At 42.1% G+C, this 26912-nt stretch overlaps 1 protein-coding gene across 11 annotated transcripts; it reads left to right on the forward strand.

Moving 5' to 3' along the window:
- Nucleotides 1-26912, forward strand: snx14 (sorting nexin 14). Of its 11 annotated transcripts, none has more exons than XM_040125092.1 (30): nt 1-92; nt 2012-2161; nt 2976-3096; nt 3303-3376; nt 4292-4370; nt 4625-4668; nt 4756-4843; nt 5444-5528; nt 6380-6536; nt 6669-6744; nt 7148-7192; nt 7468-7548; nt 7797-7911; nt 8413-8568; nt 11436-11560; nt 12495-12553; nt 13042-13068; nt 13829-13961; nt 14547-14733; nt 14969-15052; nt 15224-15324; nt 15962-16073; nt 17021-17061; nt 17781-17900; nt 20034-20157; nt 21207-21371; nt 22343-22438; nt 24186-24277; nt 25461-25517; nt 26741-26910. In XM_040125092.1, exons 2-30 carry the CDS (start codon nt 2025-2027, stop codon nt 26765-26767), a joined length of 2808 nt encoding a protein of 935 aa, XP_039981026.1. In that variant the 5' UTR covers nt 1-92; nt 2012-2024; the 3' UTR covers nt 26768-26910. The 11 variants fall into 11 exon arrangements, with proteins under 11 accessions (XP_039981026.1, XP_039981025.1, XP_039981027.1 ...); XM_040125091.1 differs by lacking the exon at nt 1-92 and adding an exon at nt 337-447 and having other exon boundaries at nt 26741-26909; XM_040125093.1 differs by lacking the exon at nt 1-92 and adding an exon at nt 964-1081.

The following is a 26912-nucleotide window of genomic DNA, read 5'->3' on the forward strand; positions in this document are numbered from 1 at the left end:
CCTCAGTCCAGATTCTAACGGCACAGCTGTGGATTTCCTTCAGGTGGTTGGTGTGGTCCGTCAGCTTTGATCCCATTCAAAGCCCTTTAAACGTATGGGTCCGTCATCTAGTCTTGGATCTAATCTTGGATCTGGTCTTGCCCCCCTTTTTTTTTTTTTTTTTTTAAAGTGAAGAGAAGCCCGTTCACAACTCGCCCACACATCCACCAAACCGCGGAACTAACGCGAAGCGTCGGAAGACTAACAAATCAAACTTGGGTCTGTTCTGGACCAGTAAACGGGTCGTCGGACGAGGGTTTTGAAGTAGTTCCGGTCGCTAGCGACGCGCCGAGGAGTTGCCCAAACTTCGGATCGCCCCAAACGGAAATGGCGATGTTTGGATCGAGGGTTGCCATGTCCGCTCGCTTCTGCTTCTGCGCTGTTCGTGTTCAGCGAAACCGCCGTCAGGTAGTTTTTTATCCGGGCAAATCGTGAATTTCGAACATTAAGTCGGAATTTTTTTAAATTAATAAAGTGATGATTTAATGACGGACACAACGGGAAGCTTAACCGACTTATCCCGCGTACGCAAAGCAGCGAGAAACTTAAAAAAAATAAAAGTACAAAATCATGGAGCAAGAGAGAGATTAGTTGTTTAAAAATCACCAGTCGAATCCATTTTGTCCTGTTGTTTTGTTCTAGTAAAAAGTATTTTTTGAACATGGGTTTGACAAAACAAACATCTGAAGACTTTGGGAAATCGCGATGCTCGTTTTTCAGTTTTTTTTTTTTTTTTTTTTTTTTCTGATATTTTACAAATTCCAAATGAACCGGTGATGAAAACAAGCCTCAATAGCAGCGCTACTCTCAAAGCCAATGAACAAGTCCACATTTCGACCGGAAGCTTCAGGAATACAGGGGGATTCCTTCTATATGCATGGACGGATTATTAGAGAATGGGCCCCTGGGCCCCCCGACCCCTCGTAGGACTCCCAGAGAGACAGAACGACTAGAGACGCTGTGATGGCATCACTTTACAGTCATTTTTTGTAGCTCTGTATTCATTTCATGTGTCTCTCCGGCAGTTACTTGCCTCTTAATGGTCGGTTTGTGTCTTTGTGGTCGCCTTGCTTCTCCCTGGAGCTGTTTTACGTGTCTTTGTGATCATTTTGTGTCTTTCAGCCGAGCTCTATGAAGAGCAAACGAGTGACAAAAAAAATAATAATAAAATTACAGAGGCTCTGTCCTGGAGGCCCCCAGACCCCTCAGGCCCCCGGGCATGTTGGGTAATCCAGCCATGCGTATATGATATAGCCAAAAAACAACATGGCGAGAAATCTTTATAAGTGTATTAAGTACAGTTTTTTAATGATTAGACTTTGTTTTAATTTGCTATAACTGTAAAGCGTAATAAAAGACCGTTCTTCACGAAAGAGAATGTATCCCTCTGAAATCAATGGGTGATCGGCGTCCGGTATCGTTTGCCATTTAATCCCGTTAAACGAGGTTTCGAGGAAGAAGAAGTGCCGGTTTTTGTCTTTAAAGACACACACCGGCTTCTCTGACCCGTGAAAAAAACCGCGATTACTTGATCCCGCCGGCAGATCTGGCAACCCTGGTTGGATTAGAAAACATTCCATCTGTCAAGGAAGTCGGCTGGGACTTTCAAAAAAAAATGGAAAACACGAAGTGAAAACTTTTCGACATCGGAGAAAGTGGCTTGCGTTTCGGACTGGTGGGGGCCGACAGCCGGGGACTACGGTCGTTGAGAAGATGTGTTCCATTAAATGAAGCGCTGCGTCCGTCGTGTTTGTCGCTGTAAGTCGAGGCGTTATCCGCCGAGCCGAAAGACGACGACGTTAACGGTCACCTAGCTTAGAGCGACTCGGGCTAGCTCTCTCCGACGGGGCTTCGCGTTAACTTTTAAATGGACGACCTCGCTCTTCGTCGGCGCGATTCCTTCAAACGGACCCCGATAGAAGCGCCTGCGCGTCGCTAACGTGTCTCGTGAAATGTGTGTCCCCGTCCGCAGATCCGCTGACGGGATGGCAGGTATCCTAACGTACGTGGAGGATCTGAAACGGGGACTGAAGCTGGACGCCCTGAGGGAAGCCGGGCGGCAGTACCCGGTCTTCTGCTACCTGCTGCTGTCCATGGCCTCTCTGACTGTGCTGTTCAGCAGGTAAAAGTAGCGGTGAAGTGTGTGTGTGTGTGTGTGTGTGTGTGTGTGTGTGTGTGTGTGTGTGGGTGGGGGTCCGTCAGATTATCAGTTGAACACCGGGGGGGGTCATGTGATGTCTGGAGGATTGTGACCCGCCGCCTGCCGCTGTGAACCTGATCAGGGCAGAGCCGTTTATCTGCGTGTGTTGTCACCCGGCGGCTCCTGTGTCCTACCGGGACTCTCGGGTTCAGGACGCCCGGTCTGCGCGCAGCTCCTTAAACCTGATTCATCAGCAGCAATGATGCGAGTTCATTCCTCCGTCGAATCCACGGACCGGTCGTGAGCCAGCGGGGCCCCGGGCCCCACGACCCGCCCCCACTGTCCTTGTTTTTCATCTCTGACACAGTAACATAGTGGTGACACCTCTGCCTGACTTATTCTGGGAGATCTGTTATTTATATGACTTAAATTAAAAACGTAAATTCAATTTCAGATGCTAAATCCACTTCTCTAACTCATCAAATAAAAACGACGGGGTGTTTTATCAGCTGAAAGTAAAGTTAAAATAATCTAGACAGGCTCTTTCTTTTCCTTTCTCTCTGTCTTATGTTTAGGACGTGTCATCTTCGTACGTAGCACTTACCCTGCATGTCAGGGCAAAAAATGTTAATCACTAATGAGATTTATGACGATAACAATGAATGGCTCTAGTTGCAGTGAACACAAGGGGGAGGCCCCGATCAAATGCTGATCAGTTTTCCTTTGTATTTTTATTTGAGCGATGGTTTTAGTTCTTTTACGCGGGTTTTAACTCCATATCATAATCTGCCTCCAGGTATATCCACATCCTGATGGTCTTCTGGTCTTTCCTGGCTGGTGTCATCACTTTCTATTGCTGCCTTGGACCAGAGTCTCTTCTCCCAAATATCCTCTTCACCATAAAGCCAAGAAACAAAGTAAGTCAGACATCTGACAAATTTAGAGCCAGTAGAGAAAGTATCTCAGTCTCTCCGGCCCGTGTCCGTGTTTTATGGTTGAGTCCCCGCGTTGCTTACCCAAGAGATGTTTTCAGTGATGAAGTGGCCACTCGGGAAATATCCGGTGGTAATTTACGGCGTGGACTGATAAAGGAAAGAGGTTATTTATGTTTTTCCACCGACAGCTGCAGGAGCAGGAGTTGTTTCCTCTGGGCCACAGCTGTGCCGTGTGTGGGAAGGTCAAGTGCAAACGTCACCGGTATGTTAACAACATCTCTGAGCAGATAATACGATTGGCCGACTTCTCCGTGGTCATTTGACAGCTGTAGTTACTAGTTACATGGCTGCGGGAGATTTTACATACAAAACTAATGACCTGCTTCTAAAATATAATGATCCTGTAATAGGTTCAACTATCTGGCACTAAATGAAGTTCTTCAGATCGGCTCTAGCTCGACCAGCTTTAACAGTAAAATGTTCCTTACGCATTATTGAAATAATGATTCAATAATCTATTACTATAGACAACTCTCAGGGGCCTTTTTTTGCTGCATAGTGATGTTATCTGATATTACCTCTGCACTTTTACATAAGTAAGATTTTGGGACTTTCAGTCTTAATGGAATATTTTTTTAAATCGTTTTTTTTTGATACTTTTTATGAAAGACTCTACATTTATTCTTTTTTTAAATCTTACAGTTTAATGGTACGATTCCTTTGTTAAAATGATTTTGTAGCACAATTTAACTTAACTCATGTTATAAAGTAAAAAGTTAAAAAGTAAAACTAAAAAAGCTTTAGTACACAGTGGGGAAAAAAAAGAGAGAAACCTCGAGAGATGCAGTTCAGCGTTAAGTTTCCCTTCTCAGACCAACAGGTGTGCACTAGGAACAAGACAGTTACAAAAAACAGAGCAACACGAGGCGTTTATAAAACAACGATGGGATTATGACAAATCTTAATTTGACCTCTGGAGCAGGATAGGACTGTAGAGACTTTTAATAAATAACCTCCAGTCAGCCATGGACAGCAGCTAGCCGCTGTGTGGATTTTACCTGGAGTGGATTTTCACTCTGGTGTCGCTTATGATCGCTGCTTTCTTAGAGTGTGGTGAGCTGAGATGCATTCAAGGAGCAGTCACTGATAATATGCACCAATATTTTGTTCTTTGCAGGCCGACGCTGCTCCTTGAAAATTATCAGCCATGGCTAGACCTGAAGGTTCATTCAAAAGTGGACGCTTCAGTGGCAGAGGTACCTCGCTGGACGCTGAAATGTCAACGTTTTTTTTCCTGAATTTAGTTTTTAATTATTTGGAAAAAATGTGGCTGTTATTCTGACAAAACCATTGAAAAACGTAGACATTTTACTTACGAAATTACATTTTGATTGTAGTAATTATTTGTCTCTGTAAAACTGGAACTATCGTCTGAACGTATGTAAATGTCATCAGTTAAATTCACAGACTTGTTTATTTCCGACCTGTGTTCACTGTCCTCATCCTGCAGGTGTTCGAGTTGGTTCTCGAGAACTTTGTGTACCCCTGGTACAGGTAGGAAGAGATCCCAAAGTGCTTCATTGTCTTATGAAAGTGAAACCTGTGCGGAAGTTGTTTTAAACTTCTTCTTCTGGTTTTCAGGGACATCACAGAAGACGAGGCATGTGTAGACGAACTGAGGATGACCTTTCGCTTCTTCGCATCAGTCCTCGTCCGCCGAGCTCACAAGGTGATGCCCAAACATTCTTCAGCCCAAATACGGCAGTTAGAAGATGTTTAGCATGTTGTTGCCTTGTAATGTTCTTGCAGCAATCCTGGTTTTTCATGTTGGTTTTTCAATGGCTGATTCACACAGAAGGTCAGAAAATTCAAAAGCAGGTTGTTGCATCGCTGGAACACAATTTGTTGGGTCTTCTTGTACTTCCGGTTGTTGTTGAATTGTATTTCATTGTTCTCTCACCTCTCCTGCACACAGCCCAGGCAGTTCCTGGTCCTCTCATATCCAGTAATGCTATCATAAAAACCCCTGGAGGTTCTACAGTCTCAGCATTTTTATCTTGATGGGGCATACATTCCCATCATACTAATAGGCAGCTTTAGGCTTAAAAAGACTGGAGACAGACGCATGTTCATTTTGTACGTTTTTACACTACAGCATTGTCTTTTAATGATAAAAAAAATGAACAGAGTTTACCATTTTCCACTGATCTTTGTTAATTTTTGATGATTATTTAGGCATCTCACAGGGTAACTGTGAAGCCTTCTCATATCTTGTCGTATTTTTTCTCTTTTTTGCGCTTTTCGCTAATTGTGGACAACTTCTTGGCAGGTTGATATCCCGTCTGTGTTTGCAGACAAAGTGATGAAAGCTGCAATGAAGCACATTGAAATTATTGCAAAAGCTCGAGGAAAAGGTATGCATATGTACCGACAGGTAATCATAACAATCTTGACTGCAGAATAAAATTTGACATGATTTATTCACTCATTTATTTATGTCAATCATTCTTTCACTGATTTATGTTAATTTCTTTTGTTAGTAATTTTAACATCACATTTGACTGCCAACAATTTAGCTAGAAATCTGGAAATGGTGAGAGTTTTCCCTCCACTAAACTAGAACAGGAACATTAATCCTCGCTTTACTACAAAAAATGTCACATGCCACCACAAATACCACTGGTGATGTAAATTAGTGTCATATGTTATGGTTTGGCTCCAGATAACAGAGTTAAATTGATTAGTGAAAATGTGTTGCAAACTCATGTTTGTGGTCTGATTTTATTTGTCATGGTCATACTTTGTTACCTCCACCAAGGACGTTATGTTTTCACCCGGGTCTGTCTGCCTGTTTGTTTATTTGTCGGCAGGGTAAAGCAAAAAGTACCAAACCAGTTTGCACTAAACTTGGTGGAGGGATGGGGCATGGGCCAGGAAAGAACCCGTCAAACTTTGGTTTGGTGTATGTTGTTTGAGGTTGTCCTTGGCAGAGGTCTGTCCTCTACTGAGTGCCCTTCAAGTGTGTTTTGGTTTGTTTACACTAGGATACATATAGGCATGCTTGTGGTATCAAAAATCCAAACATCCCATTTGGGCCAATGTCGTGGTCAGACCAGTCGTAAAACATGACAAACGTGTGTAAATGGTGGCAGGTAGGTTAGTATGTTCTTTAAGCCCAGTTATCTGAGGCTGGGTTTGGTGAGTTCAGGGTTAAACGGCAATGTCCGCTCTGTTCTAAAGTTATATTGTGTGTGTTTGTCTGCAGTGAAGAATGCGGAGGGTTTACAGCAGGCAGCTCTGGACGAATACGGTGCTGATCTACACATCGCTCTGCGCGGCCGGAAAGACGAGCTGTTCTACCTGAGGAAGCTGACTGAGATGCTGTTTCCCTACGTCATGCCTCCCAAAGCAACAGACTGCAGGTAGGTAGACCCAAACTGGCCTAACCAACTCCCTTCCCAGCCGGACTTACAGCAGTTCATGGTGAATTTGGGAAAACCAGTCACCTTAAATGTGAAAGTCGAATCCAGGAGTTACACTTTTTCTTGGTTCAGGTCTCTGGCTCTGCTGCTGCGGGAGGTGATGGCTGGATCTGTCATCCTACCAACCATGGACTTCATGGCCGACCCTGTAAGTAGAACAGGACTGTGTATGTCTACAGTATAACGAACGAGCAGGTCATATTGTTTGAATGCTGTAAATGTTGAGATTAGTAGACGTTATTTCTCTTCACCAAATGACCGAGCATTTGAGACAGAATCCAGGCAGGTGGAGAAACAGCTTTACCTAATCTGGCCATGGAAGTGGTGATGTTACAACAGTAGTAATACCTGCTGAGAGCCTCACTGTGGAGAAGAAATAATACAGCAGGGTGTTACACAGCGAATTAACATAAAAATAACTTGAGGTGAATTATTTAGACAGATTCTCCAGTCGGGTTTTTGAAAGCAAACTTGGACTGAAAGTTTTACTGCATTTTAATGCAGCTTAATCTGGATCTTAAGAGAAAATGCTTTTTCTCTTTGTTTTTCAGGACACTGTGAACCTCATGGTGCTCATATTTGTTGATGACACTCCAGTAAGTGAGATTGTTGCCTGCTGCCTTATGTCTGAATTAGTGAGAGGTTCATATATTGTGTATCCAATCAGAAAAAGAGACCCAACCTCCTAAAACCCACATTTGTTAAAAAAAACTGCTTTGCTACACTTAAGGAGATGATACAATACCTGACAAAAAATCAAATGGTTGCTGCACAGCCCACAGGTACATTCAGATAAATCAATTGAAACCTGATTGCGGTCAGGTTGATCAACTAATCACTTGGGTCCTTTAAATGTCTTCTGTATCTTCAGCCGGAACCAGCCACAGAGCCTCCTTCTTCCCTGGTTCCATTTTTACAGAAATATGCCGATGTCAGCAACAAAAAGCCGTCTGTGAGTATCTCCCTCGCCAGAGAGTAAGAGTCACCACAGCAATTGATTTCTCTCAGATTTCTGCGAGAAATCAGAAAAATTGAACTAGACATTTATTTTTTTGCTTGTACCGCACCTTGCTATCATTTAGTCCTACCAGCAACTTTACATTCTGCGTATCTATGTATTGTCTTTGATGTTTTTATTGGAGTAGTTTTGAAACTACTTCTGTAATCTGGATAACTAAACCTCTCCCTCTGGCCGCACAGGTGCTGAAGTTGGAGCTGAGGGAGATCAGGGATCAGCAGGATCTCCTTTTTCGTTTTATGAACTTCCTGAAGCAGGAAGGAGCCGTGCATGTGTTGCAGTTCTGCCTCGCTGTGGGTAAGAAAACCCATCGTACACGCTGCCCTTAATTTTTTATAATAATAGCTCGGCCGATTATCTTCGAGTTTCAAACAACTAGCCTCGAAAGCCTGTAGCAAGCTAAGTTAAGTGGTTAGATAGCCGGCTGGCCCTCCAACTTCAACATGAATGAAAAATGTAGTTTACTACCATTTTCAGTTCATCTGTGCATCCGTCCACTTTCCAAGCCCCGTAGCCTGTTGACGGTTAGGTGGGGGGTAATCAGGGATCTGTATGCAGACTGCTTAAGGAATCGTTTCCATATAGTTACTGGAAACATATCTGACGTGTGTTTCTTCGCACTGATCAAAAATCCTGAGGGTAATTCTGGAATGGAAAGGTGATAAGTCATGTTTTCAGAAATGTGACAAGGTATCTAAGCTCAGTAGCAAATATTTGAGCCTGTAACATAAATATGTCAGAGCACTCAGGATTTCCACGTCATTCGGACTATATTACACTTCACGTCGTTTCCTTCAGAGGAGTTCAACGATAAGATCCTGAGTCCGGAGCTGAATGACTCCGAGCTGCGGCGTTTACATGGTGAGGTGCTGCACATCTATGAGACCTACTGCCTGGACGAAAGCATCGACAAGATCAGCTTTGACCCGTTCATCGTGGAGGAGATAAGAAACAGTAAGACACCACATGATTCATTACAGTGCTGGGCTTTCCTCTTTTAGGCTTTAAAGTAGTGCAGCTGTTGAGTCACAACTTCATCGCTCCTACACTGCTTCAAAAACATACAACCTAAAAAACTAAAAAAGGGACCTGTAGATAAACTGTCCAGTGGTTTAAACTCTCACCTGGCTGCAGTGATGTACAGGTGTGCTAAAGGACAGTGTGACATCCCTGTCGGGTGTGGTTCCAGGTGAAACAGACATGAAACTTTCAGCCACAGAGGAAAGCGATACATTGCTTTTAGCCTGGTGTTAACTTACTCTTTAAACGGTTTAGAATGCACTGCTATTTGTGTACAATCTTGTGTAGTACGTTCCTGTTTGTCTCCACCGTAAACTTTCTAACCCTCCACACAGAAACTCAGCGGGAAAGCAGAGATCAGTTTAATCTCACTCTGTCTTCCCTCTCAGTTGCTAAAGGTCCAAACATCCATACACGCTGTGGTGAAGCTGCAGACCATGCTGCTGCCTGTTTGAGGCTTATGAACCGTCCTGTCTCTGCTGGAGAGTCTCTTCACCCGATGTTCTGTCACAGTGATGAAGTAAGACCTTTTTTACAAATGAGCTAGAGCAGAAATGAAGGTACCAAGTGACTGTGTATGTTGTGTTTGAATGTTGTGAGAGTTAAGTATAGTTTGATCACCAAATGACCGAGCATTTGAGACAGAATCCAGGCAGGTGGAGAAACAGCTTTACCTAATCTGGCCATGGAAGTGGTGATGTTACAACAGTAGTAATACCTGCTGAGAGCCTCACTGTGGAGAAGAAATAATACAGCAGGGTGTTACACAGCGAATTAACATAAAAATAACTTGAAATAATTGAGGTGAATTTCCAGACAGATTCTCCAGTCGGGTTTTTGAAAGCAAACTTGGACTGAAAGTTTTACTGCATTTTAATGCAGCTTAATCTGGATCTTAAGAGAAAATGCTTTTTCTCTTTGTTTTTCAGGACACTGTGAACCTCATGGTGCTCATATTTGTTGATGACACTCCAGTAAGTGAGACTGCTGCCTTATGTCTGAATTAGTGAGAGGTTCATATATTGTGTATCCAATCAGAAAAAGAGACCCAACCTCCTAAAACCCACATTTGTTAAAAAAAACTGCTTTGCTACACTTAAGGAGATGATACAATACCTGACAAAAAATCAAATGGTTGCTGCACAGCCTACAGGTACATTCAGATAAATCAATTGAAACCTGATTGCGGTCAGGTTGATCAACTAATCACTTGGGTCCTTTAAATGTCTTCTGTATCTTCAGCCGGAACCAGCCACAGAGCCTCCGTCTTCCCTGGTTCCATTTTTACAGAAATATGCCGATGTCAGCAACAAAAAGCCGTCTGTGAGTATCTCCCTCGCCAGAGAGTAAGAGTCACCACAGCAATTGATTTCTCTCAGATTTCTGGGAGAAATCAGAAAAATTGAACTAGACATTTATTTTTTTGCTTGTACCGCACTTTGCTATCATTTAGTCCTACCAGCAACTGTACATTCTGCGTATCTATGTATTGTCTTTGATGTTTTTATTGGAGTAGTTTTGAAACTACTTCTGTAATCTGGATAACTAAACCTCTCCCTCTGGTCGCACAGGTGCTGAAGTTGGAGCTGAGGGAGATCAGGGATCAGCAGGATCTCCTCTTTCGTTTTATGAACTTCCTGAAGCAGGAAGGAGCCGTGCATGTGTTGCAGTTCTGCCTCGCTGTGGGTAAGAAAACCCATCGTACACGCTGCACACTTAATTTTTTATAATAGCTCGGTAGCTTCGATTATCTTCGAGTTTCAAACAACTAGCCTCGAAAGCCTGTAGCAAGCTAAGTTAAGTGGTTAGATAGCCGGCTGGCCCTCCAACTTCAACATGAATGAAAAATGTAGTTTACTACCATTTTCAGTTAATCTGTGCATCCGTCCACTTTCCAAGCCCCGTAGCCTGTTGACAGTTAGGTGGGGGGTAATCAGGGATCTGTATGCAGACTGCTTAAGGAATCATATTCTGGAAACCATATACTGACATATCTGTCGTGTTTCTTCGCACTGATCAAAAATCCTGAGGGTAATTCTGGAATGGAAAGGTGATAAGTCGTGTTTTCAGAAATGTGACAAGGTATCTAAGCTCAGTAGCAAATATTTGAGCCTGTAACATAAATATGTCAGAGCACTCAGGATTTCCACGTCATTCGGACTATATTACACTTCACGTCGTTTCCTTCAGAGGAGTTCAACGATAAGATCCTGAGTCCGGAGCTGAATGACTCCGAGCTGCGGCGTTTACATGGTGAGGTGCTGCACATCTATGAGACCTACTGCCTGGACGAAAGCATCGACAAGATCAGCTTTGACCCGTTCATCGTGGAGGAGATAAGAAACAGTAAGACACCACATGATTCATTACAGTGCTGGGCTTTCCTCTTTTAGGCTTTAAAGTAGTGCAGCTGTTGAGTCACAACTTCATCGCTCCTACACTGCTTCAAAAACATACAACCTAAAAAACTAAAAAAGGGACCTGTAGATAAACTGTCCAGTGGTTTAAACTCTCACCTGGCTGCAGTGATGTACAGGTGTGCTAAAGGACAGTGTGACATCCCTGTCGGGTGTGGTTCCAGGTGAAACAGACATGAAACTTTCAGCCACAGAGGAAAGCGATACATTGCTTTTAGCCTGGTGTTAACTTACTCTTTAAACGGTTTAGAATGCACTGCTATTTGTGTACAATCTTGTGTAGTACGTTCCTGTTTGTCTCCACCGTAAACTTTCTAACCCTCCACACAGAAACTCAGCGGGAAAGCAGAGATCAGTTTAATCTCACTCTGTCTTCCCTCTCAGTTGCTAAAGGTCCATACACCGCTGTGGTGAAGCTGCAGACCATGCGCTGCCTGTTTGAGGCTTATGAACACGTCCTGTCTCTGCTGGAGAGAGTCTTCACCCCGATGTTCTGTCACAGTGATGAAGTAAGACCTTGGCTTTTACAAATGAGCTAGAGCAGAAATGAAGGTACCAAGTGACCGTGTATTCAAAATATAGACTTGCAGTATTTGTCTATATCGGTGTTGCAAAGTAAGAGAGCACGTTTTGCTTGTACTTGTATGAGGTACTTGTATTTTACTTCAATATTTCCATTTAATGCTCCTTTATGATTCTACTTCACCACATTTCAACTGGAAATATTTTACTTTTAACCACACTGTACCAGCTACAAGTTAACTTCCAGATGAAGGTTTTTACAAACATGTTATAAAACATAAGAGGTACACCGAGGCCAGGATATACAGTATCGCTGTATATGTAGGTTGATGAGTGACAAGAAATGGCAGCACAGAAATCCCAAACTAGGTTAGAAGTCATTTAGGAACCGTGTGACCATTACAGAGTTTGTGTCCCAGAGAGCACTGAGTTTATTTTCACACTGAAAGTGCCCACTTAAACCAATCAACATTCCTTGTGTATTTAATGCGTTTTCATTATCAGATCTTTTAAACTCCCTAATATTGATATTAGTATTGATGCCGAAGATTCAGTATCGGTCAGGTTATATAAAATACGACACATTGTTATCGATTAAACCACCCAGCAATTCACAAGGCACAATATTAGCTCCACCTCTGCCACTACAACATAAAATGTTGTTCATATTAATGTAAATGCCTCAGCAGCAAACACACCCTCAAATGTGACGGGCTGCTTCCTGCATAATGAGTGCATCTACTTATTCTGCTGATAACACTTAATGACTTCTACTTAAGTAATATTTTGATTGCAAGACAGAGTATTTCCACACAGTCTTATTGAATGGTATCTGCTTCAGTTTAAACCTGCTGCATCCAGGACTTCCAATCAAATTTGGTTGGAATTTGTACCCTGACTGCATCTCCACTCTCTGCTCAGTACTTTAGGCACCTGCTGAGGGGAGCAGAGTCTCTGACAAGGAACTCAAGAATCAACAGGTTTGTGATATGGATTGTTCAGTAATAATAATAATAAAGTTTTTTTTACTTTGCTTTAAATATATGTTTCACATGGCAATCGTAGAATACAGGAAGAGGGAAAAAAACAAGTTAACACAATGTAATGACATCTTACTGATGTACATGACATGATCAACGGCATTAGTATTGGAACAGTAAGGACAACTGGACTGTTTCACAATAATAATTAGATTCTTACTCATATAACGATAGTCAATTTGATTGTACTTCTTTTATTGAAACTTGTTTTCAGAGTGTGCCTCTGAATAAAAGATTTAGTCCAAAGTTTAGTTTCTCAAATAAGAAATAAACAATCTACCAAAAAAATACAGTTGATAATGGTGGTGTGACGATCTTTTTAACCATTGACCGGTATAAATCGGTCAGAACAGGCCAGTTGTGCTCACGTCTCTCTAAGGTCTTTTGTCCAAACTGTCATCATTAGTTGCTTGTGCATCTTATTCCAGAAATAGCTTCATTCTGGAAGAAAACCGGTAAGTAGGTCGTCGGCATGTTACATGTCTGCACAGAGTCTGCTGCCTGCAAGTTGCTTGATGCAAAAAGCAGAGCGTGCAGACACAGTATATCTCACTGTAGGCTGCACTGAATCAGACACACGTTGCTTGCCTAAGAAACAAGTGCTTGTTTAGTTTAACAGATCTTAACATCATAAGCCATCGCTGGGCTTTGTTTGTTTACGTTATGCTGATGCTTGCACTTGCACTTTTAACCACGTTTGGGACGAGAGACATCTTAAAGAAGACAGCACAGACCACTACATGGGTGTTAAGACATCCTTGGTCCTTATGGGCAGTTCTTTTCCGATTAAGAAGTTAAAGCGGTGGGCTAAAAATTAGAAATTATTTTTCATGGAGCTGCATCCTGCTGTGGCCGGTGGATGAAAAAGGCATGTAGTGGTGACAGTCGCACTTTTTTACTGTCGGTGTGCTGAACGGCCGATGCGTTGTGGAAAGAAGTTGCTTTGAAAAATTCCCTTCGTTTCCTTTTCATTTGTCACATGGCGCAAAGCGAAATGTTCTGTCAGATGATTTTACGACCTGGATGGATGAATATTCTCCTTCACTCCTGTTTGAGCGTGATGACAGCTGAGCGAAGGACCAGCCGGAGAAGTCAGAGTAGACGCAGAAGGGACCGTTTCAGAGCGGTTACTAGCAAAGACGTGAGGATAGATTCATAGAGCAGGAAATTCCTGCTCCGACTCTGTGTACGAGAAGGTTTCTCTGTTCATTCTAGAAACACGTCAAAACGAGGGGAGTCGTTCGGGATCAGCAGAATTGGCAGCAAAATCAAAGGTGTGTTCAAGAGCACCACCATGGAGGGTGCCATGCTGCCGCCCAGCGCCATGAACGACATCGACGACGATGTGGTGAGTGTCAGAGTAGTGATAATGTCACCTTGATTTGTGCCCAATAGAAATTTCTAACCACATTCCTTGTGATTTCTGAACTTACTCTAAGACAACGCAGTTCAGATTGTCTCATTTGCAATTTCCTTTTAAGAAATAAGACTAAATAAGATCACAAATGAGTGTTTTTCATCGAGCTGTGATGAGAATCGGCGATGTACGGGCCATCCTTCATGCCTCCACGTTAATTTATCCCTGCTTTCTGTCCATCCATTTCCCCATTAGCAACCATCCACTCTGTCATCCAGTCCTGTAAAAATATGCATATAGACTGTATTAAAAATGTAAACAAAAATACACAGGACACTGATAGATCTGTGTCTTGATAACATGTACTATATTATACTTTAAGTGTTTCAAAAACTTAAATTCTCAGTGCATTAAGACTGTAATTGGACTGTGACTGTGATTTATCTTTTTTAAAATAGAGTTGTCCCAACATAACCCATAACACTTAGGTTAAGGTAATATAACCACATCAGGTTTGGCTGAATTAGTCTCAAAGTCTTATTTGTTCCCTGGTTTGGCTTTTTTTTTTCCCTTCAGGTGGAGGAGGCGACCGTCGTGATGGAGGACGATTCCCCCGCCCAGCCGGCCACCACGCCGGGCACCCAGAGGAACCTGTCGGCCTGGATCATCACCATCCCCTACATCGACATCTTTGACGACGAGGTCAAGAGGGAGAGGATCCCCGTCTTCTGCATCGATGTGGAACGCAATGACAGAAAGGAAGGTGAGTCAACATGGGCGGACAGTTTGGTCAGCAGACAAATGTTGCATTAGACGAGAGACAACACAGATTTTCAACAGTGCTGTGCTGCATTCATGTCACTAAACAGTTTCCCAGCTTGAAGCTCCATCCCGTGCAGACGTTTGTCTACTTTACAGCTGAGCTGCAGCTTAATTGGAAGTCCCGATCGGCACCTGGCCCTGTTATGATTTTCTTTTTTGTTCTTCCTTTCTTGCAGTTGGTCATGAAACTGAGAAGTGGTCGGTCTTCAGGAGATACCTGGAGTTCTACGTGCTAGAATCCAAACTCACTGAATTCCACGGTAAAGCTTTGCTTTTACCAAACTTATCGTAATGAAGTTACAGTCAGCGGTAACTTGAACTGTTGGCGGTCAACAGTTCAAGTAACAGTCTTTCTGTTATTGTAGTTTCCTTATATAAAAGTTCCATTCATTTCCATACTGAGCCACATATCGATGTTTTTTTTTTTCCAGGAACATTTGCAGATGCACAGCTTCCCTCCAAAAGAATCATCGGACCAAAGAATTATGAGTTCCTCGCATCAAAAAGGGAAGAATTTGAGGAATATTTGCAGGTATTCAACCTGGATAGAAACAGGAAAATCTTTGGGAGTAAAAAGTTACGGTATAGTTTTTATATTTTTTGCTGTTTTATCTATCTTTGGTGTCTAGTTCTTATTGATGTTAATACTTTGCAGAGATGTGTTAGAGGATTTTTTTTTTTTTTTTTGAGATTTTAAGTGTTACAGAAAGCAAACAAGATAGGTCTCATTAACTGAATCTAAGTTAACTTCTATACTACGGTACACTTCTGTATTGGCATTAGAGGGCAGTAAAACAACAGTTTTAGGGAGGTATTAAAGGACAGGGTCAAGGGATGATCACTGTAACTATAAACATTTTACAGTCAAATAACAAACACAGTTTTAAGGTTTGTGCAGGTAAAGGTTTTCCTTACAAATCAAAATTGTGTCATGAATAGAGGAAATGGGCATTTCTGAGTTTGTATTCATCCCATACTGTATATTCTGTAGATGCCTACAAGATGTACAGATAGTTTTTATATTTGTACATTGACTGGCAGTGGATGGCCTCTTTGTAATTGTAAAATGTTGTAATTAAAGCTTATATTCTAAAGAATGGAAGGAATATTAGTTAAATAACTAAAGTCTAAATGTGTAAAGCTCCTGGTGTGTTTGTGTTTGTGTTCAGAGACTCCTGCGGCATCCAGAGCTCAGTAACAGTCAGCTGCTGGCAGACTTCCTGTCTCCTCACAGCATGGAGTCTCAGTTCCTGGACAGGATGCTGCCTGATGTCAACCTCGGTATGTACCAACATACACTGCTTCCTTTTGTGAAGCCTTTTTTATTCAGGTAAGAGCTGGAGAGGAGGAGTCTTGCTACAGTGATGGAGGGTTGGTCACAGAGCAGCTCCACTGCCGCTGGTGGAGGTGGACTGCTTTCATAAAAGGGACTTAAATCAGCTTTCAGGGGAATCACGCTGTGAATTATAAATGACTATAATTATATATGAATATAAATTATTAATATAAATTTATCATTCTATACATTTCTGTTGTCCAAGTTCAAAACTAATACAGTCATTCAAGTTCATTGATTTTCAGTTTAATTATTCTACACGTGATTTTGTATTCATATCCTTTGCCGCGATGTGAGACAATATCCTTATTAAGATTGCGTAGAACGATGACAATCATATCTCCAAGGCCTGCTGCCACTTCTTGAGACATTCTTGCATCGGGTCATAGTGTCTTTGAGCAAGCCTTTACCTGGCCAGGCCTTGCTGACTCTGACCTCTGACCTCTTCCTTGGAATGTGAAATGTGTCATTTGTATTGGAGAGATGTGAACCAATGACTTCACACCGTGTGGATTGAGGCACGTGGGCTACGGATCCCTCAAATCTCCCAACTTGTGAAAGAATATACACAAAGCTTATGTTTCCATGTGCATATAACTGCAGTATAAAATTACACCTTATATACTCCTAAATATCCACCTCAGCAAACTCAGCTAGTTGTGATTCATTTTAAAATATGTTGTGTATCAATACATGCTCACTTCTGTCTGTACAAAACAAGTCCATTATTAAAGTTGGTCTTTTTTTTAAGTCTAAAATGTAGCTGCTGACTAAGAGCCTGCTCCCTCAGCCTCTTCTAAATGTCACCATGATTCTTTGGTAATCAATACTGTTACCTTTTCATCACCCTCCTAGAGGTGGCTGATTTTTAATTTGAGTCCTTGTTTTACAGGGAAAATTTTCAAGTCTGTACCGGGGAAGCTGATGAAAGAGGTGAGGCACTCTTGACCTGAAATACTCCTGTAAAGATGGTTCATAATCTACGTATTTTCTAGATATTTGTCATTGCTTCCATGTACAGCTCTCTATCTAAAGTACGTCCCCCCGTTTCCAGTCTTTACGCCGAGCTAACAGGCTACCTGCTGTAGCTACACATTTACTGTTCAGACATGAGAGTTGTATCCATCTTCTCATTTAAGTCTCAGCAAGAAAGCAAATAAGTGTAATTCCCATTCCTGCATCGTTCCTGCTGCTGTGTGATGGCTGCAGGCGTTTAATAAACTCAAAGGACAGAATTCCTGTATTTCTTTTATTGACATGTGAATGACATATTATTGGTACTGTAAGACTCAGACATTAACCTGCCTGTTAAAGACTCATCCTTGATTGCTATAAAAGTAGCATTTTAAGGAGGGAATACAGCTACTTCAGTGGTAGCGTTAATGAGGTTTGGAAAAGGCGTCTGTGTTCCAGTCTCCAGTATGCGAACACAGAGATGCATACACACGAGCACACCCAGGCTAATAACCCCAGGGTCCCACAGGTATTTCTCCTGGTAAATAGGAGTAGACGAGATCCAAATTCCCAACATTAAACCCTAGAAGGATTGTCTGCCATGTCGGAGACAGATTTGACAGATTAGTGCTGTAACTAGTTCAACAAGGTGATGATGATATTAAACACTGTGAAACTGACCATTGTCTGTTTTCCAGAAAGGACAGAACCTGGAGCCTTTCATACAGTCTTTCTTCAACTCCTGTGAGTCGCCCAAACCCAAACCCAGCCGACCCGAGCTGACCATCCTCAGCCCCACGGCAGAGAACAACAAGAAGGTAAAATAAAAGAAATCCTGCTTTAACGCAGCGCTCAGTAAACATCTCTCTTCTGCGGATACCAGAGCAGGGTGTTTACTCCTTCAGTCTCATGCCACTACGCTGGTAAACCTCTGGCTCTTAACCCTTTTCACCCGAGCAGTCCCGGTACCAGGCTCGGCCTGTATCTGTTATCAAAATGTGACCTGCCGCCGCCATTTTGAGCAGGTTGGAGGTTGGTACTTCAGAGTCCCCTTTGAAATGTGACTGCAGAATTTTTCCCTCAAGCTACAGCAACATGTTTGGTATCTAAAACTAAACTAAACCAGACTGTCTCGCCTTTCTAGTCATGCCCAACAAATGGCAATGTGAGCAACACAAGTCCCGAGGAAATCAGAAATCCAACAAAATTCTACATTTCGGTTGTGCTTTTTCCTCAATAAGGGATTTTCACGTGGTCAGAAGTGGCTGAAATCAGTTCCTTCACTTCCTCTATGGTATTCCATCCCTTTGATACACTTTCGGATTCATCCACTATTGAGAGGAGACGGATTTGTGAGTTGACTGTGGGAACGGAGTTGGGCTGTGAAGCGGCTTTAGCACAGTGGGGCAAGTGCCCTGTTACCGGGGCTTTTGTGCAATAAATAGTACCTTATTTAGAGGGAGAAGTTAAATGTCTGAGCAGTGTGTTGTGTGCAGAGACTGAACAGTTGGATTACCTGTCAGGAGACAGAAAAGGTCTTTGGTAAACTAAAGGGCTCAAATCAAGAGGCTACCTTGTACTACTCTAACTAAAATGGATGTGTTTCATTTCATTATTGTGTTTCATTTGGGAGAGTTGCAGTTTTTTGGAACAGGTTCAATAGTATCAGTGTCAACTGACTCGTTGTTGTAACAGTGGTGGTGTTTTGATGGAGTTTATGACCTGTTAATAGGAATCTTATTATATTTCAGAATTCTCCCAGGTTTCCCTTATCCATCGAGCCCAAGGTTGTTGATTTTAGCCTTACACTTGTGGAGCTATTACCCCCCCAAAAAAAAAAAAAAAAAAAAGCTCAAGGGGCTAAACAGACAAATTCAACTAACTTCAACACTTCATCTAAAGGAATTTTAATAAACAGTTGGAGGAGGAGCGTTCCTTTTTAGTTTTCAGAAAAGTTACAGTTCCATTTGATCAGATTTGAGCAGAAGAAAATTCCTCTGCCTTCAGGGATGAAGAGTTAAAGTTTGTTTTCACAATAAGCTTTTTCTCCATGGAGACAGTTTTGTATATATTATCCACCCTATTAACAACTACATTTTGATCACTTCTACTATCACTACAACGAAGCCAATTTAAAGCCATTTAAAATAAAAGTCTCAATTAAGATGTGTCACCTATGTAGTGCGACAATCTGCAATTTATACAACCTCTCTCTTGTGGCTTGTGAGTATTGATTTCCCATCTTGATGTGAAACTATGAACCAAACGTTTGCTTGACATTCACTCCTTTGGGTTAAATGATGCCGTAAGTCTGGTGATATTCTGTGTTTTTCTTATTGTCAACAAATCTCATGAAAAGACCAAACCAACTACGAACTGATCTCTTAACAAGTACCGTTTGTGTGTTTGTGATTCCTCCAAGCCACAGATTTCCATGGCTTCCAAGTTTATTCAGACAAATCAGTGAGTCACACCGTTGCTCTGGGTGACATGGTCCTTCGTCACCGCACACACACTGTAGTTTATTAGTCTGACCCAGTCCCACTCACTAGAACACCAAATGTAGATTAATCTGCCGCTGAAAATAGCTCCCAACAGAAGCACCCTTTCCTCCTGTTTGTTTGATTAAAAACTACATTGAGCAGCAGTTGTAGGAAAACTGCTGAAAACATATATTTGTTAGATGTTTGTAAAGATTCACGTCTTTAGTAGGAGCCAGTTGGCTCGGAGCTGAGAGCCAGAGACCGATGAGGAGAGTCAGAGAGTGTTTCAACAAACTGACACGCTGGATTTGGTCTTTTCTTGGGATTTTTTCGTCCTCTTGAGGTTTGACATGATGTTGACTTCATGACTCAACGGATCAGACCCTGTAAATGTATAATTCATTTCTGGTGTTGTGTGATTCTTCATTTTCTTGACAAGTATGTCTGACAATTCACTTTCACTGGCAGCTCTTCAACAGCCTGTTTAAGAACAACGCAAACCTGTCGGAGAGTTCGGAGAAGAGACACAACCACAACTGCTTCATGGAACTGGTCACCGTTCAGGGCATGTATGACTACATGATGTATGTTGGTAAGTGACGGTGACCAAGCTGAACAGGTGTCTCGGAGTGGAGTGGAGTTCTCTAGTGATACGTGAAACACCGGTCATCTCAGCGCATCTAGGGTCGTTCAGTTTCTTCCAACACCTGTTGACCTTTTGACCTTCTATACTGCCTACTGCCTTACAGAGATACGTTTAAAAATGCAAAAATGAGGAAAATTGAATCAAATAACGCAGAATGAAATGAAATAAAATAAAACACAAATAGAAAATCTATTATCCTGTATAGTGATAAGATCCAGATGAGATTTAACAAACTTTCTCCTATATCTCTGTTGGCCAGATCACGCCTAATTGCAATCTGTCTTAGTTTTCCTGGGTACGTGTAAATCAGGGTTGGCCCTGCTCATGTCCAGATGGAGCTGGTTATGGACCTGAAGCTGTTTGGTGACTGCTAAAAACGCCAGAAGATCAGTAACCTCTGCATTTTAGCAGTATAGTTACAACAGTAACCCTGAATCTAGCATTAGCTATTTATGAATCACAAGCAAGACAAAACACGTATTATCTTCACACAGGCTGTCATTCACGCCACTCCCCCACCCATACAGATCAGTGTCTCAGTGGTTGCACTGTTCACGGATCAGATAGACCCTGTTACAGCTCAGTACGCCTTCTGTTGTATGTGTCCTACAGACACCACTTTCTTCCTGGTGTTTTATGGGCCAGGGACAAAGACGCATAATTTGTTGTTAACTTGGGCTGCAGTTACCACAGGGGACAGGCCTCGTTAGCAGAAGATTTCTGTCTTCATCCCCGAAGATACCTTAAAATACTTTTTAAAATACTTGTTTTTAAAAACACGCAGCATCTCAAGATAGTGCAAGGCCATTACAGTAAAATAAGAGTTGTACGTGAAGCTATTTTAAAAAACAATTCCTGGGTTATTAGATGTTTATGGGGAAACTGTTTGATCTGCAGATGCAGACACAGATCAGTTGTGCTTTTTGGGCTGTTACAGTGATCTGTTTTTTGTATTAAAGCTTCCTCTTCAGTCTTCCTTGTTTTTTGATTTACAGGTCGAGTGGTGTTCCACATGCCGGACTGGCTGCATCACATCCTGGCTGCCGGGAGAATCCTGTTCAAGAACACGTTTGAGGCCTACATGGACCACTACATGCAGTCCAAACTGGAGCAGATCCTTCAGGAGCACCGCATGGTGTCTCTCATCACACAGCTCAGAGGTGGGAGGCTAGCTATTAGTAAGGACATGCCTCTGCATTAAGTTCCATTTCCAAGTATTTTTTTCCATGACTAGTTTGGGGTAGATAGACCAACGGTAAAACATGTCCACCCTTTCTTTCTCAGTGGCCCAGATTTCCGAAACAAATTTACTTTTCATTTTACACAAAGTTACTCTACAATCTTTGAAACTGACCATCGGGACGCCCTATACATAGCTGTTTGGTTGAGTCATTTATAACATATACGTTGTAATAATAAAAGAAAAGCGAGTAAATCACGGCACAGGGGGCTGGGTTCAGGCCACTGACCTTTGTTTCCTGTCTTTCTATAAAAACGTCAGAGGTAAATCTTTAACTGCACTAGGGACTTTTCTTTAATAGCCACAGTCACTGGTTACTTTTCAGATTTTCCGCTCGGAAACATATAAAGATATAACGCATTTTTAAGATTAAAGTAAACAACGGTACATGGGGGACTGTGGCTCAGGAGGCAGAGCGGATCGTCCACTAACCAGAAGGCCGGTGGTTCGATCCCCGGCTCCTCCAGTCCGCATGTCGACACTGAACCCCAAATTGTCTCCGATGTATCATCGGTGTGTGACTGTGTGTGTAAACGGGTGAATGTGGCAGTAGTGTAAAGCGCTTTGAGCGGTCAATAAGACTGGAGAAAGCGCTAGTCGTTGGAATCAGCTATCTCCACCATCTGCAACATTTTAATGCTGCTGAGACGTAAGGCATCAGCATTAATAAAACACTAAGTTTATTATAAATATGTAAAATCTTTGATGTAAGACATCCACTTGTGATGGAGTAGAGTTTATATCCAGTATTTCTGAGCACTTCTTCCAACAAAGGTTGTTCTCATTCATCAAAATCTAATGTGACAGGCAGTTTTGAGCGTTATTGAAAAGCTACTCCAGTTATATTAAAGTTTAATTCTGTTCTCTTCATATCGTTGTTTCTTCCTGCAGACGCTGTGTTCTGTGAGAACAGCGAGGACCGAACCACGGAGGACAAACAAATCAGAGCCAAGCAGACGTTCGAGGAGATGATGAAGTATTTACCAGGTCAGTTTGAGGCAGTGTCTTCTTCGTGTTGTTTTTGTGGCAGTAATGTGGAGCAAACATGGCTTTTTATTTTCTCCTGCAAAGACCCCAACATTTATTAAACCCTGAGCCAGGCAGGTTGACTAAAACTGAGCTTAACCGCTTCAATGCAGGTTGGTCACGTAGTTAAGTTAGTTATACAAGTGCCCAGCCCACGTGGACTTACCAGACACAGAAGAGAAAAATACCGTCGCAGTGGCATTTGTCAAACAGGATCATAACTTCTTACATTACATTGCAAACAAAGAACTGTGTCTTCTGTCCCAAACTGTACAGATAAAATCAGCCGCACAAGAGGTTCCCTTCCTGAAGTTTCTTGTAATCCATCATCCAGAAAAACTCCTCAGAAACGAAGGGCATTTTACTTTAAACCATCATATAATGAGCACTAAAATAAAAAATAGACTTTGTCTTCAATCTCACCCAATTTACATGGCAAACAAAGTCTTCTCTCTTTAGTTTCTATAGCTAATGGGAATGTACCTTTGACTTTTTGTTAAATTCATTTTGAATCAAAGCATCTACACTGTAGTTGTTTTTACAAGGCAATGTTTGTACCCAACATCCACAGACCATCTGTGTTTGTACAACAGGAGCAGGTTTCAGTGAGCATCATGAATATTACACTGTAATGTGTTTTAGTTTACACTACATACCAACTAAAATGTCTATCATAGTAAAATGACACAACAACCACTGATTTATCTCCAGTAATATGAGGCAGAGAAGAGACGGGAGGCATTGCTCTGAAATATCTTCTATATCTTTGTCAATCCATGTTTTTTTAACCAAAAAATGTTAGTCTCTTTTAGCTCTCAGTTGTGTTTTTGTGACACATTTCCTGTCCGCTCCAGTCTCAGCATTTCCAGCAGCAGCAGCCGTTTTCGGACAAAGCCTCCGTCCACTACCTGCTCAGCAGCAAACAGCAGACGGACTCAGTCAGAGACCAGCTGGTGAACACGGTGGAGCATTTAGCAGCTAAAGAGCCAGATGTTTCCCTCAGGAGCTGGCGGAGACCAAAACCAGAGCTAAAAGAGAGGGAGTACTGGACGTCGAACTGTGTCTGCCTGCTTTTTTGGTGCTGGGCAGGTAGTGGACAGTGGCTTTATCAGAGATTGTTTGCTGAGAATGATGAGAAGACTGAGACTAAACCCTACAATTAATATGTCATAACACCAAAACTATGAGCTAAAAGAGGCTAAAAAGCTCCTCATATTAAAATATTTAGTTAGTGGAGCTTTATCCATGGTTTTTAAAACATCATTTTAAACAAAGAGCATATAATAATGTGCCTTTGTGGTAACCAGCACTGACTTAAATGTTGTTAAATAAAACGCAGCAGTGAAAAGAGAAAAAGGTCTACTACCTTTCACTCTCCCAGCCTAACACCGCAGCTGGTCTGATTAGAGCTAGCAACCTCGTGTTTATCAGAAAATTTCAGGCCCTAGTTTCACTACATGTTCTGTCGGAAATATACTAATTGTTTCTGTCACCGTATTCATGTAAGTAAGTTCCCTCCCAGTAGGTTGAAACGTGGAGGGAACAGATCATAGTGGCTGCTACAAACAGGTTATGGTAGGACACGTCGAGCGGTTTACATCACAAAAAACATCAGTGAAAAGACCATTTTTGGGTGTAAGGGTGAATTGTTCCACGACGCAAAGCTTCAGTAAATTTAAGGTGTGTGTATGTATTGGTTTGATTTCAGACTTTGTGGGAAAGTGCATCGGCGAGGATGCGAAATATGAAGGTATCCGGCTCCTCTTTGACGGTTTCCAGCAGCCGCTCCTCAACAAGCAGGTAAACAGAAAAACCTCAAACCATGGGAGAACACGATGGGAGACAAAACAACAGAAAAGAACGGTAATACAAAAGACCTGCCGGCCAGACAAACCCACTTTTTAATAAAGAAGTCAGTCAATAGTAACTACAAACTCATTACCGACCACAGTCAGCACTTACCTCTGTGGCGTTTCCTGTGTGTGTGTCAAATTAAAAAGCATTCTTGTTTTTTGGCAGTGGAAGTCTTTTAATGTGAAGCAGCAGCAGTAAATGTTGTGTTAGCATTAGCAGTAACTTAATAGAGCTCAGATACTGAGGGGATGGCGTACTCCACCATCAACGATTAAAATTACTATATAAAGAGGTAATTACTGAATGTAAATATTAATATGCCTACTATAGGATAGTATCAAAAACAGGGTTTAATATAATTAAAATCATAAGAATTGTAAGTTTAAATATATAAGTTTCCTGTTTCTTACCAAAACACAGTGTGTCTATCTTTGACCTTATCATAGAGCATTTGTCAAGCTGATTATTCAGTAGTTTGAGGCTCGCCTTGTTTGCATGTAAGTTTATGTGCCTCTAGAGAAACCATCGGCAGCAGTGTCCCGGATAAGAGCTGGATACGGTCCACAAAAAGACCGGGCTGCCCAAAAAGCATGTTCTCCACAGGCTGCCTTTATAAAAGAGATGTATAAATTGTTGACACAACATTTCAAACTGCAGGCGAATGAAAGTGTAACAATAGTCAAATCTTCCCAGAGCCCTGTATAGTTATTTGTGTGTGTGTGTGTGTGTGTGTGTGTGTGTGTGTGTGTGTGTGACCTCATCTCAATGTGTTCTCGCTGTTTCAGGGAGAGGCTCTAATGCAGAGAGAACATTTTTTGGTGTATGTGCACTGTGAGCATTTTTAAAAAGTCGTAAGTCAGGTATCCAGTTCTTATTGTCTCAGGGGCTGTTAAGTAGTACGGTTAGTATCAGTAGTATTATGTAATATGGCTGAGAGAATAACACAAAGAAAAGGTCAAATGAGATTCAAAATGCACGTTAGTTTTCTGTTGCACCCACTACAGTAAAGTCCAGCGCTACTCAAGCATCAGTGAAGCTCTCAGACTAAATGAGGCAGATGGAATCAAACTCGCGGCTTCCTCTCTAACGGGAGCGGCTTTATTACTTTTTCTCCATTGCGTCTCCTCAGATGACGTACGTCCTGCTGGACATCGCCATGCAGGAGCTGTTTCCTGAACTCAGCAAGGTAAGCAAGTGACAGCGGAGAAGGCGAAGATGTAATGCCGGAGGAGACGCAACTCCCAGTGTTGTGTTTGAGAATGTGTGCTGTGATTTCTCAAGCGGTCAGGACGGAATAAAGCAGGCTAGTACAGGACATGACTTGGGAGATTCGTCAGTCAGCTCACTCCTATGTGTCCCAGCCAGACACAACGCTCCAAAAGATTTTTTCTTTTCAACGTTTTAACATTAAGAGAACCTCACAGAAGTTTTGGCACCACGAGAGTTTTGAGCTCCCAGCTCTCTCGTTAGCCTTTTAAGGCTGCGGCTTGTTCACAGTCATCGTTAGGAAAGGTCACGTGATGCAAATGTCAAAGCTTTATAAACACTCTGACTCCTCAAACCGTCTCCCAACAATCCGCAGCCATAGGCTCCTCTAAGCAGCTGCCTAGCCACACTCTGAAAATTAAAAGAACTGATGCCCTCAAAACAGGAGAAGGCTATAAGAGGATTGCAAAGTGTTTTCAGGTAACTGTTTCCTCAGTTCCTCGTGTAATTAAGAAATGACAGTTAACAGGAACGGTGGAGGTAAAGTTGAAGATCAAGAAAACTTTCTGAGAGAACCGCTGGTAGGATTGCTAGAAAGGCAAATGAAAACCCCCGTTTGACTGCAAAAGACCTTCGGGAAGATTTAGGAGGGAAACCTGTCGCCGTTCAACAGAATTCGCTCTGTCGAACGGAGTGTTAGCTTGTCCAAACGCAGCTAACCGTAGCGCTTTCTGCCCCAGCGACACAGGTAGCCAATCAAAAGCAGTTCGTAATTGTATTAATTTTCTATGGGATGTGAGCACTTTCCCTTCAAGATGCACAACACAAACACTACGCCTGCGACTCGAATGTAACGTTAAATCAAGGGGTAGAAACTACGTCCACGTTCTGTACATTACTGTTTGTAGCAAATCTAGGATTCTTCTTTTGCTTTTTTCTTTTGGCTTTTAGTTTGGGGAAATCCAGCCTTGGCTTTTTTATTTATTTATATAATTTAAGCCGTTTTACCTGTTGTTGTGTGTTTTCTTCTCTGATTTTAGTCCCGTGTTTGTAAAGCGCGTGGCGATTCACCTTTGCATGAGAGCCACCGTACCGGCTCTGAACCTTTTCACTGCATGAACGCTCTTTACTCTGACACAGCGATAAACTGAGGTGATGATCAGCCGAGCGCGAGCGTTCACGTCGATGTTTCCTCCTCGGCAGGGAGCGAAGGAATCGATCGTCATGTGAGCCTGAAGACTGTGTCCACGTCCTGGACGGTGGAAGTGCAATACTCAACTATTTCCAAAACCTCTGGGAGCATCTCTACATTCCAATGTATATTAATGCAAAATAAAAAGATATATAAATATATATATATATATTTATTGATGTC

This window comes from Xiphias gladius, chromosome 4 (genome assembly GCF_016859285.1).
Source record: "Xiphias gladius isolate SHS-SW01 ecotype Sanya breed wild chromosome 4, ASM1685928v1, whole genome shotgun sequence".
Lineage (NCBI taxonomy): Eukaryota > Metazoa > Chordata > Actinopteri > Istiophoriformes > Xiphiidae > Xiphias > Xiphias gladius.

Excerpts from the sequence above, each read along its gene's own strand:
- snx14 (XM_040125085.1), top strand. The coding sequence starts at position 1,992 with ATGTGTGTCCCCGTCCGCAGATCCGCTGACGGGATGGCAGGTATCCTA. Across the intron at positions 20,158-21,206 it reads TGACTACATGATGTATGTTG|GTCGAGTGGTGTTCCACATG; the intron begins GTAAGTGACGGT and ends TTTGATTTACAG. Across the intron at positions 25,518-26,740 it reads TGTTTCCTGAACTCAGCAAG|GGAGCGAAGGAATCGATCGT; the intron begins GTAAGCAAGTGA and ends CCTCCTCGGCAG.